The sequence below is a fragment of the Ziziphus jujuba genome, chromosome 9 (genome assembly GCF_031755915.1).
Source record: "Ziziphus jujuba cultivar Dongzao chromosome 9, ASM3175591v1".
NCBI classification, from domain to species: domain Eukaryota; kingdom Viridiplantae; phylum Streptophyta; class Magnoliopsida; order Rosales; family Rhamnaceae; genus Ziziphus; species Ziziphus jujuba.
In genome coordinates, this window is record NC_083387.1 from 11,531,284 (window position 1) to 11,544,859 (window position 13,576).

General features: G+C 32.6%; 1 protein-coding gene and 1 pseudogene across 1 annotated transcript; both read right to left on the reverse strand.

Annotated features, from left to right (window-relative positions):
• Positions 1-152: 152 nt before the first annotated feature.
• On the reverse strand, positions 153-1,131 carry LOC125424176 (probable carboxylesterase 12; annotated as a pseudogene).
• A 6,134-nt stretch (positions 1,132-7,265) lies between these two features.
• On the reverse strand, positions 7,266-8,439 carry LOC107411214 (probable carboxylesterase 5). Its single transcript, XM_016018759.4, has one exon. It carries the CDS (start codon positions 8,356-8,358, stop codon positions 7,423-7,425), a length of 936 nt encoding a protein of 311 aa, XP_015874245.3. The 5' UTR covers positions 8,359-8,439; the 3' UTR covers positions 7,266-7,422.
• Positions 8,440-13,576: the final 5,137 nt, after the last annotated feature.

Genomic DNA, 13,576 nt, shown 5'->3' on the forward strand with positions numbered 1-13,576 from the left:
GAAAAGGAATATTAGCACTAGCCGTGCTTGAGCTCCTGGATATGAGGATTTGCTACAAAGTATTCAAAAAGCTTTTTACTTTTAATTAACAAGCACCAACATTTTAATATTTATTAAAACAAGTCGATCAAGAGAGAAATAGAGAAGCAATACTAGATCGAACAAGCGCTGTCCTCATGAGAAATGAAAGCAAAGATTTTGTGAAGCATGGCAATGGCATTTTCACAAGTAGGATTAACCAAATGGAAGACATGGTCTTCTCCCTTAGCTTCCATCACCTCCAAAGCTCCATTCCACCCACTCTTCTCCAATAACTCGCAGTAATACAACCCTCTGTCCCTCAGGGCATCTTTCTCAGCAACACAGACCAGCACTCTACCACACCCCACCTTCCCCAAATTCGGATCCTTCGCCGGGTTGATCAGCGGGTCATCCGACCCGCTACTTGACGAAGGTCAACCCAATTTCCAAACATCATCCAGGAAAGCTTTCAGTTCAGGAATGTTCGGCTCATTCCCAATCGGTTCTTTGCCACAGAAATACGGATGCACCGTAACAATCCCATTAAGCTTTGCGCTAACCACTTCATCATCACCTGATAATAATCCTACTCGGATGGCCATGTTATTCGCGATGTTTGCTACGGCGCTGTCGCAGGGGAAGAACACCCTCGAAAAGTCTGCATTTGGAATTCAGCCACTCTGATTGACCTTTCCCTTGAGAATGAGAGAACACCCATTTAACGCCAGCCCAGGAATCGTCGTATGCAGCAGGAATAGGATCCTCTGGAGCTAACCTGTAATCCAGGGAGACCACCACGATGTTTGATTGACCGACTAAGGAGTTGATGTAATTATGGTAAATGCCAGCAAAAGGGGTTTGGACGACGAAACCACCTCCGTGGAAGTAGATGAAAAGATGAAGCTTTTGGGATGTGTTAATGGTGGAGTTGGGCATGTAGAGCCTTGCGGATAAGCAGGTTTCGGTGTTGATAATGAGGTCTGTGGATTGGACACCCGTTTTCTGATCGAGAGATGGGGAGACGAAATCGGTACCTGTGAGTCGCTTTACTCGGCCATCTTTGTATGTTATGATGAGAGGGGTGAGATCCTGGGCTATTTCTTCACTCATGGTTGGATTATATTATATGGAAGCACAAAAAAACAGTAATGGAAGGTTTATGATTAACTGTGCTGAGTATACGAAAATGAAGGACTTTGTTTTATAGAGGGAGAGAAAGCAAAAGGCTAGATTAATGTTTTAGGTGAAGTGTGTTTTTTTTTTTTTTTTTTTTTTTAATAAATAATTTTTTTACTTATTATATGGCGAAAGGTGAAGTCTTTTTTTTTTTTTTTTTTAAATTTTTTAATTAAGTCTTTTTTTGATTGATTCAATGTTTTGGCGGAGACTGAAACCTTTATATTTCTGTTCTTTTTTGGCTGAAACTCGGACAGATGTCCATCACTTGCATTGATTTTCGTTGGGTACAATCCCATATCGAGAAATCATCACTGTATCAATGTGTATAACCTGAAAATCAAATATCCAAAAACAATATAAATATTGAATCGCATTTTGAGAAATTATCACTCCGCATTAATACACATAACGTAAAAATTAAATATTCAAACACAATATCAATATTGCTTTGATTTTTATGGTGGTGAATTAGTGAGTGATGATTCGAAATATGCTATTCGAGCTATTATTGAATCAGCTTATTGTTCTTTCAATTTTAGATTTTTTTTTTTTTTTTTTTTTGGTTAAAGCTTCGGGTTTGTATGGAAACTTTACTTGTTCTTTTACTTAGAGAGTCTAATAATGTTGCTCATGTTTTAGCTCAACAGCCAATCAAATTGAATTCTTTTGAAAGTTATATGGAATTACGTCTTGATTGATTAGAATAAGCTATCCAATATGATATGTGGAATCCTTAATTAACTTCTTTTATACAAATCCTTTGTTTGGCAAAAATAAATAATTAAAAAAATAAAAATAAATCTTCCTAAGTGGATTAAAATCTTCCTTTGTAATGTTCTTCTTTGCAACTGGAATATCTTTTTAATTAGAAAAAAAAAAGTTATTGGATCAGGATTATGTGAAAGGTGCATATTAAAAGATGAAAATTTAGTTAGGGTAAGATGCTTAGTGTTCTCTAAAATCTTTTTTTTATTGTTAGTTTATTTGGTGAGTCATATATATATATATATATATATATATTTAAATTTAGTGAGTCATATATATATATACACACATTTTTACATATATTCTTCAATCTGTTCATCCAATTTCAATTTATTTCATTCCATTACACATAATTATATAGCATTTTTATTGTTTTTCTTTAGAGAATGACACATTTGAAAAACTTTTACCCATATTACACCCAATATGATGACACTACTTTTTTTTTAAAAAAATAAATAAACATATGGAAACCCCAATGCTTGTGGAAATATAATTGTAATTGTTATAGGTTTAAAATTTCATCGTTATATTAGTTTTTATAATTATAATTACCTACATGTGATATTAAATTTAGTTATTATATTAGTTTTTGTGATCATAATTTTATTTATATTAAGTGAAATTTGATGTAACACTCAAGTATACTTAATGATCTTATGCATATTTTTTGTAATTAATTATCGCCTACTAAAGATTATGTAGGATTGAGAATCGAATAGTAGTTTTAATGTTATGTGGCATTTTAATTATTATTTATAGGCCTGTATACATAGTTGATAACAACAAAAAGGTCAACCATTTAACAATCTCATGTTACATAATTCACCAAGTGCCATTAGATGAGAGAATAAAGCATTCGAGGGCAGTCCGAATTCATAATAAGCAGCAGGAATAAGGACCAATGGGCGCTAATTTGTATCTTAGTATTTTGCCTTTTTGTCTAGATTGTATAATGAGTTATCGAATTTAAAATATTGAAAATTGAACTTTTAATTTACAATTTCTTTTACATTAATTAAATTTTCAAATTAATTCTTAAATTAATTAACATAAAATTTAAAAAGTGAGACAATTTACTAGTTTTTAATTTCATTAATCAAATAACTATTTTTGTTTTCATATTTTATTCGTAAACTGAAAGAATTAGTTAATTTTCTTAATTTTTATACTTCTATTTCTAAATTTGGAAACTGAATTAATGTGAAACATAATTGTAAATTGTGCATGATGTGGAATATTTTAAATTTGAAGATTGTAAAATTTAGACTGCGTTTGCAGTTAACATTGAAGCTCAAGGTAAAATAAAATAATAATAATAATAATAATAATTTTAACAAGAATCTATATCCTTTGGTAGCTGAGCTAAGAATCAACAAAAACTAGCTTTTAAGATTATGATTTTAATTTATCTAATTATCCATTATTAAAATACTAATTTTATTTTTTTAATTCTAATTTTATAAATGTACATTCAATATATTTATTTCCTATAATATAGTTTTGATGAAAATAAAATTTTGGTTAAATATTTATTAATACTACAAGAAAGGATACTATAATAAATAATTTACCACTTTTAATCATTGTATATAGTAATAGTAACATTTAAACATTATTATTTAGCAAATACTGCAATACTAGCTTTTAATCATACAACAATTATGAAATAATAGTGTACCAAATACTTAACTCATACTTTCTATACCTAATTCTTTCTACAATACAATTAAAGTTGATTCTCTTAGAAGTTATAGCAATACCAAAGTAAAATTTATCCAAAACACAATTTACTGAAATGGAATTAATCTGTATGCAATAAATGGTTTCAAGGGGACGTCAATGAAGAAACCGCTTTAAGAAGAAGTTTTTGGGATGTTTAGTGGCGATCTTAGAGATGTAAAGGCTTGCTGATATAAGCCAGTTTTGATGTAGATTAAAGATCTTTGAATTATATGATTTTCTAATTGAAAGATGTGGGGATGACATCAATGCTTATAGTCGCTTCACCCGTCGTCATTGTTTTTAATGATAAGGAGTGTGATCTTTGGCTATTTCTTCAATCATGGTTGGATTAATATATGGAAGAAAAAGCAGTTAGGAAGGTTTTGATTAATTGTGGAGAGGATGAAAATGAAGGACTTTGTTTTAGTGAGGGAGAGAAAGCAAGAGGCAAAAGCAAAGTTTTTGATGAACGTTGTGTATGTGTATATATATATATATATATAGAGAGAGAGAGAGAGAGAGAGTTATATTCATATCAAGACGACTTAAAAATTTTAACACCAAATTTTCTTTTATTAGTTTTTAAACCACATAAAAAATTAGAATTTAAAATTTAAAAATTTATATAGTAAAATATTAAATCTCTGTTTAAAAAAATAAACCCCATCGAAATCCGATGATTAATAAATATAATTATAAATTTCAATATTAAATAAGACCCAACAATTTAAAAAAAAACCTTAATTGTAATATTAAAAATATAAATTTAAAAGTACTTTTTTATTGATAAATTGTTTGGTAGATTCTTTTTATTTCTTCTCTTTTTAACTGAAATTCGGACTCAGTCAACGTGTCGACGTCTTTGGGTAGACATTCCATCTTTAAAAATTATCACTACTAATGCATTTAGGGCTAGTTTGGCACATTGTATTACGAAGGCGACAGCTTAGGTGCCAGTTGTGATGCCAACAAATCATCACTACTGATGCATTTCGGGCTGGTTTGGCACATCGTATTACGATGGCGACAGCTTAGGTGCCGGTTGTGATGCCAATGATATAGATGCCTACCCTCCTTAACACGGCTCACATGCTTTTGGGCTTTAGCATGTCACCCTCCTTGCAACTTATCTCCAAAACCTTCGATCTTGATTCACCCACAGCCACCATTTATGCTCCCTCCACCACTGACATCATCAATAAGTTCTCCAACTTGTCTTTCAAGTTTATTTCACAACTACCACAAAAATCGAGCTTTGGTTTGAAAAATGGGCATAAGGCTTCAAATGGGGAGAATCGCAGGTAAAGTGGTTCAATCTTTTGAGTCGTTACCGATTTCTTGAGGTTCAAAGATTATCAAATTCTTAACAATTTGATTAAAAAATCTATAATATCTATCAAAATTTCAGAATTTTCATGGAAATTTTTGAAATATCTATGAAATTTTTTATAAAAAATTCAAAAATATTATTGCTGTTTAGTAAATTATTTTACCAAATTAACTTTAGTGATAGTTTTTTAACATTTTAATTATTTTTTAAGTATTAATGATATAAATAAAACAGAGTGAATTGAATTCAATAATCTGAATAAATTTTATTCATTGATTAAATATATATTTGCTATACATTTTGTATAAGATGAATTCATTATAATCTCATAATTACAAGTTAATAAATGATTATATAAGAATGAAAAATAATAACATAAAATAATAATATAAAAATATAATATTTATATAGAATTGATATTGATAGCATTTAAATTAATAATATTATCCAAATAAAAATTTAAAAAATGATAAAATATATTATACTAAACATTAAAGATAACTATATTTAATACAATATCCTTATAGTTGACCTATTAATAATTACATAAAAAATTATTAAAGAGACACATATTTTAATAATTACTTTTTACATTTTACATTTTACATCTCAAAATATGAGAAAGATGCTAATAATTTTCAATTATATAAAAGTTCTATGAGTATTGAAATGATATTTATGAATTATAATATAATTGTAAAATAAATACAATTTATCAAATATATGTATATTTTTTTTGAATATTTTTGTCAATAATAGTATATTTATGATCATTACCGCTTCTTATAAATTAAATTAATTGAAAAAAATATAATATCTATTCAATATTTTGTAATTTTTATAATTAATTTGATAATTGATTGTTTAAAAAAACTAATAATGAAATTTCAACAAATATTTTTAATTTTTTAAAATAAATTTATATTATTTTTTATAAATTTTTATCGATATTCAATAATTTTCAATACTTTTATCAAAATTTTTACATTTCGAGCTTTTAATATTTCGATTTAAATTTGGAATCTTACCTCCAAACTGGTTTATTAATGAGAATTACAATTCCAAATCAATCCCCGCGGTGCCCCCTATCTAATGTAGGAAAAATTTTCTAATACTCCGGAGATCGTAGGGCTTAGTATTCCTTTCCTTATATGCTTCACGCATGTATAATCTTAAGGTTATATTCCATGTCATAAACGTCTCTTTCCGTCTCCGTATGCATTTTGTTTTTTAACCATTTTCCTTAGTTTTGACAGCTTTCTCCAACACAGCTTGGTCTATGCTAGCAATCTTCAAACTCACAAATCAAGTACAGATTTTGTGAAGAAAAAAGGAAAAAAAGAAGAAGTTATGATGGTTCAATCGTAGAAATCGGAGTTGGGTGACGATTGGATCAAATTGGGTTATCAAATTGACAATTTTGTCAAAAAATAAAAATAAAAATACTACAGCTCTAATTTTCTGGTTTGCCTCAAAAAACAAACAATCATATCATTCATAAGTTATTACACTTCTGTATTTTTTGCAACAAAAAATCATAACCTTCACTCACATAAAAAGAATATCCCAAATTATTTAATATTTTCTTTACCAATCTGATTATACACACCAAAATTTACTAAAAAAATTTACATACTCCGATGGAAAAAGAAGAAAAAAAAAAAATATATATATATATATATATATAGAGAGAGAGAGAGAGTTTGAGTTTAGATCACAAAAGAATTTTCCATTTAAAGGTCCAATTCACAATTTTAAGGCAAACCCATAAAAAAATCCAGCATCACCAAAAGCCTCTCTCTCTCTCTCTCTCTCTCTCTCTCTCTCTGCCTTAGCCCTTCTTCTATCTCCTTTTTTTTTTTTTTTTTTTTTTTTTTTCTTTTGGCTAATCTCACTAAACAACTTGCAACCAGAGGCTCTTTCTCTTTTCTCTCTTCTCTTCCCCACCTCAACCTCATCCACAAAAACTTCTTTATTTTCTTTGACTTCATCCACAAAAACATTTTTCCTTGACAAATTTATTTTTTTAAAGTATGAAATTGCAAATAGAAAAAAAAATTATTTATATATATATATATTTTGGTGAGTCTGAAATTACAGGGAAAAGGAGTGAAAATAGAATGAAACAGAGTATTTTGGAAAAAGAAGAGCCGTTTATGACCTGCCCCTTACCATCACTATTTATGAAGGATACTAGGTCTAACTTCAGAAAGGGCTGGCTGAAATTTCTAGAAAACAGAGAAAATATTATAAAATTCTCTATTGAATTAAGCATTACATTTGTATGATACTTTGAAAACCCAAAAGCTATTTGCCAAAGACATATACCCAAATAAGAAATTGAAAGCTATATTTAAATAGGCAAAAAGCAGAATATGATGAACCATACGGTGCTAAATTAATTAGCTTTGATTTATGAAAAAAGCTAAAATTCTCAAAAATGCCACGGCTTTCTCACTATTGGGATTGAACAAATGGAACACATGCTCTTCACCTTCTGTTTCTACAAGCTCCACTTCACCATCCCACCGACTCTTCCTCAAAGCCTCATAATAATTCAAAGCCCTCTCTTTAAACAAATCCTTCTCAGCGGCACAAATCAAAACCTTCCTGCAACCAAGCCTCCCCAATCTCGGATCCACACTCGGGTTCATCCTCGGGTCATCAAGCCCACTTGTTGTCGGGCACACAAAACGCCAACACTCATCCACGTCGTCACCTTCCTTTTTCTCAAAATGCGGATGAACCAAACAGGCCCCGACCAACTCAAATTCCATCCCCACGGCCAGTTCTTCTTCCCCTGTCTTCACCACCATGTTGTGCACAATGTTGCCGCCGGCACTGTCTCCGGCCAAAAATACCCGCCGGAAATTGGCATGCTTGTTGAGCCAAACTTCGGGTCCTTCACCATCAACATGGGAAGCAACCCATTGAAGTGCAGCCCACGAATCTTCATAAGCTGCGGGGACTGCATGCTCAGGGGCTAATCGATAATCCACCGAAACGGCGACGATTTTAGCTTCTTTGACAAGCGAAGTGATGTGGTTGTGATACATTGCGCAAAAGGGTGATCCAATCATGAATCCTCCGCCATGAAAGTACACTAGAAGTGGGAGCTTTTCTTGGCCTGCTGCATTGGCATAAATGGTGGTATTTGGGATGAAAATGCGAGCTGAAACGCCGGTTTCTTGAGAAATCTGAACGTCCTTTGAAGAAACTCCATTGCCATGATCTGAAGGAGGAACTACGTCGGTGTTGAAGTACCTTTCTACACGTCCATCTTTGAATGCACGAAGATAGGGACCGAATTCGAATACAATTTCGGATTCTGAAACCATCTTCTTTTTTCTTTTTTTTCCTTTTTTTTTTTCCTTTCACTTCTAGAGAATATAGAGAGTTCGGTACGAAAAGAAATTTATAAAAAACAAAAAGAGTAATTTTGGGTGACCCCTTGAAATGTGAATGGAATCTATCATATAGAAAACGGAAAAAACGTTGATGATGAATAATTGACATTTGACACTGAAAAAACGTTGATGATGAAAAATTGACATTTGACAGTGATGGTTGGTGAAGTGAACGATTACAGGCGTTTGGGAGCCAACGTCGGTGGCTGGGACTCTTGCTTTTTCAGATTTGCATTTTTATGGGCTTTGATATGATTGCAACCAGGGTTGGACCCAAGTAGGGCCGCCCCCCTCATTTCTTCAATTCAATTTCTTTATCCATTTTACTAATTTACCCTCACACTGTGGTCGTGCCCCTCTTGCGCACTTGGACCTTTCCTTTTTGGTAATTTCATCATCCCCAGTTTTTTTTTTTTTTTTTGGGTAAATTCCTCATCACCAGTTGCTTTTGATAGTATTATTATTATTATTATTTTGTGTTTTAGTAATTTGTTTCATTTATATTTTTTTACTACGATTATTATTATTATTATTCATTTTTTCATATTTTTCTTTTATCTTCTCCTATATTTGTATTTTATGTTTTCCCTTTCATTTATATAAAATTTTGTTATACTTTCAGATTTTATTCTTGCAATACTTATAGCAATTTCTTGGTTATATGATATTTATTTAAATTATAGTTAATAGAACAATTAATATATAATTAAAATTAGAAAATATAATATCTTATTAATTACTTTTTGTTTCATGAAATTTATGTAAACTTTAGTTTAAATGAAAATTTTATTTATTGTTTATCATTTTTTTAATTTATTTTTGTCATTAGTTTTATATATTTAAATATATACTAAATGGAATAGCTATTGGAAAAATACTTATAAATAAAATATTCATGATATTGTCCTCCAAACAAACATTTGCAAAACATATCTGTTACCTCTAAATCATATTTTTCTTTTCTTAAAAAAAATGTTTTAGTGAATATCCTAATTAATTGGATTTTAAAATAACTTAATTTGTTACATTTTTACCTACATTATTATTTCTTCAAATAATATACATATATTTTTAATAGACTAAATTAGGGCTGGGCAAAACCCGACCCAAACCGACCAACCCGCCCGAACCGAACTATTTGGGTCGGTTTGGGTTGGTTTTTAACTGTTAAACGGGTCGGTTCGGTTACATATGTATTGAACCCGTGGTTTTCGGTTCGGGTTACGGGTGGGTAGAAAATTTACCCAACCCAAACCGAACCGACCCATAATAATCCAAAGGTGAAGGTTTAGTCATGAAATATGCATGAGGTCCAAACTGGCCCAAACCAAAAATACAAAAAATTGGGCTGAAAGTGAAGCTCATCATAAGGCCCAAACCGGCCTAAACCAAAAATAAAAAAATTTGGGCCGAAGCCCATCAGAAAGCCCAACCCGTGAACCCAACCCAAACCGAAAAATATTCATTCGGTTTGGGTTGAATGTAACGGTCGGTTCGGTTCGGTTTTGTACCCAACCCAAACCGAACCGGTCGGTTCGGTTTAAAAAAGATCACAAAACCGAACCGAACCGAACCGAGCCCACCCCTAGACTAAATGATGCATGTAATACTATTCATATAAGAATAAAAGTATTAAATAATTTTACAAATATTGAGTTTATTTATTCATTTAGTTTTTCTCTGAAAACAAAGCCTATGGACTCTTGGAGAACGTTATTAAAATTGTGGAAGAAGCTCTTCCCATACAGTCATACAAAACAAGTTAATCCATTTCCTTGGAGGAACATCATACACATATAATCCCGAACTACAACCATAAATTAGAATTTTTTTTTTTAAAATTAAAAAAGGGGCCTCCTGGCGATTGTCCTTGGCCCAGACAGTAGGGAACTGTGGACCATTGGTAACTGTGGCTTTATAACCATGCAGGAGTCTACAGACTGTCCAGCCCATCACCGTATGCCTTGTAAAAGGAGCAGAGTACACAAGGAAAGAAATTGAATCTTAATCTTTTCATTTATATATTCAATATATATATATATATATATACACAATAGGCATGGCAATTAACATGGAAAGAAAAGTCCAATCCAGTAATTATGGAAAATTAGTACTGTACATGGAAATGATTGGTATACAGCTAATAGAATATTAATAAAGAAATTAACACTGATACAATTATGCAGTACACTTTGAACCATCCTTAATATACCTCCGCAAGATGGTGCTCCTATTGGAGACACCAATCTTGGACTGAAGAAAACACAACCATTGGTGAGATAAAGGTTTGGTAAGAACATCCGTAAGTTGATCGTGAGAGGAAACATGGACAACGCTATAAACCATTGGCAACTTTTTGCCTGACAAAATGGAAGTCAATTGCAATATGTTTCATATTTGAGTGGAAAATTGGATTAGCACAAACATAGGTAGTGCCAATATTGTCACAATAAATGATAGGATTGCTAGTTAATGGGACTCGAAGCTCAACCAATAAGGATTGTAACCATGCAACTTCAGCGGCAGTGGAGGTGACGACCTGGTACTCAGCTTCGGTAGATAAGCGAGCAACAATCTTTTGCTTTTTGGAGCTCCAGAATATGGGATTACAGCCTAAGAAAATAATATAGGCATTGGTAGAGGTTCAGTCATCACGGTTTCCAGCCCAATCAGCATATGAGAAGGCATGAAGAACAAGGGGAGAGTGTTTTTTTAAATAAATCCCATGATGTATGGTATCTTTTAGATAATGATGCACAGTTGTAGGTTTGTGCATAAATTGAGATAGTTTGTTGACAGCATAAGCAATATCATGATGAGTGATGGAGAGATACTAAGGAGCTTTAATGAGTTGACGATACTCAGTACTAGAAGAAAGATTGGTGCCATCTGACAAAGGAAGAGAGCTGTTTATGGCCATAGGCGTTTGACAATCTTTGGCACCAATCATATTTGTGCGTGTGAGTAGGTTATGCACATAGTTATTTTGACACAAGAGCAAGCCATTTTGAGAAGGAATCACTTTTATGCTAAGAAAGTAACTAAAATTCCCAAGATCCTTAATAGAAAACCGGGTGGAAAGATGGTGGATAAATTTGGAAACCAAGGATGAGGAGTTACCTGTAACAATCAGGTCATTAACATAAACAAGGAAATACATTAGCATGTCACCATGGGAGTAAATAAATAAGGATGTATCTGCTTGAGAGTTGATAAAACCAATGGCAAGGAGAAAACGCTTCAAATCATTGAACCACTCCCTTGGTGCTTGTTTCAAGCCGTATAAAGCTTTGCGCAACTTGCAGAGATGATTTGGATGAGATGGATTAATGAACCCAAGAGCTTGAACGATAAATACCTCTTTGGAGAGAGTACCATGTAAGAAAGCATTATTAACATCTAATTGATGAATGGGCCAGTTTTGAGAGAGTGTAAGGCATAATACAAGCCGAATGGTAGCAGGTTTAAGGACGAGACTAAATGTCTTTTTATAGTCAATGCTAGGACGTTGATGGAAGCCTTTTGCAATAAGGTATGCCTTGTAACAAGCAATAGACCCATCAGGATTGCGCTTCACACAACCCACAAAATTTTGATTTGGAAAAGGTGGAACAAGTTGCCAGGTGCCATTGGTCATTAAAGCATCAAACTCGACAAATATTGCAGCTCGCCATTCTTGTTGTTTTAAGGCTTGGGTGATGGAGGTTGGTTTAATGGACATTGGTAGGGAGTGTTTGGTGGAAAGAAATAGGCGCTTGAGTTTAGATATATTATTTTTGGACCGAGTGATCATTAGGTGAGATGAAAGAGGAGCTAATGTAGTAACGGTTACAATGGTAGCAGGTTGACTTATGGTAGACAAATCTGGCAAGTCCAAATTTGAGCGGTTTGAAGTAGACGTCTCTTAAGAGGATGAGGTGGGCATAGGAGAAAAAAAGGAAGATGAATTGACTAGTGTAGGGGACAAATTAGGTGTAGGAGATTTTGGGGAGTTATGACATATTGGTATGGTATGAGTATTTGGTGGAGTTGAGAAGGAGGGAGTATGTGAGACTTTATTGAAAAGGTGCCAGATTGATTGAGAGTATTGGAGATATGATGGGATTGAGATTCGATAGGTATTGGTGTAGAAAATAAAAGATTATTTATGTTAGTATTTGAGTGGGGTGCCATAAATGATGATGTGATGGGAGAAAGAAATTTGGAAGTATTAGGAAACCAATTAAGTGACATGTGGGAATTGGAATTAGATGAATTTTTAGAGAAAGAAAAAATATTTTCAATGAAATTGACATGATGGAAAACAAATATTTTGTTACTTGAAATATCAAAACACAGATAGGCACTTTGATTGGATGAATAATCAAGAAGCACACATGGTTTGGATTTAGGTTCTAATTTATTATGATTATATGGTTTTAACCAAGGATAGCATAAACAACAAAAAAATTTTAATTTATGGTAGTTAGGACGAGTGCCAAATAATTTGTGGAATGGAGTGTCAAAAGAAATGGCTGATGAAGGTAATCAATTAAGTAAGTATACATCAGTTTTAACGAGAATGACCAAAAAATTTAAGGGAGACAGGCACGAGTAAGCAACGTGAGACCAGTCTCAACGACATGACGATGACATTGTTTAGCAGTGCCATTATGCTCGGGTGTGTATGGTGGTGTAAAGAAATGTGAAATGCCATGAGCTTCAACAAATGATTTTAAACCAATGTATTCACCATCGCAGTTAGAATCAATGGAAATTATTGGAGTTAAAAAATTTTTTCAGCCACAAGTTCAAACTTCGTTAAAACCATTGAAACATCAGATTTAAATTTAAGAGGAAAGAGCGTTGTTTACTTTGTAAAATAGTCCACTAAAATAAGATAGTATTGAAAGCCATCATGAGAGGTGATAGGAGATGGTCCCTAAACATCAGTATAAAGTAATTGAAGAGGAGCAGTACTTTGTAAAGAGGAAGTATGAAAAGGCAGTTTGTGTAATTTATTACATTTGCAAGCATTAAAAGATGGAATAAATTGTAACAGCCCAGACCACCCGCATGCGATATTGTCCGCTTTGGGCCGGGCCCGCACGGTTTTGCTTTGCGACCCCATTACAACGGTGGGTCCACAAAAGGCCTCGCAAGGGAAAGG

Bases quoted from the DNA above. Each gene is read 5' to 3' on its own strand.
- LOC107411214 (XM_016018759.4), bottom strand. From the start codon at position 8,358: ATGGTTTCAGAATCCGAAATTGTATTCGAATTCGGTCCCTATCTTCGT.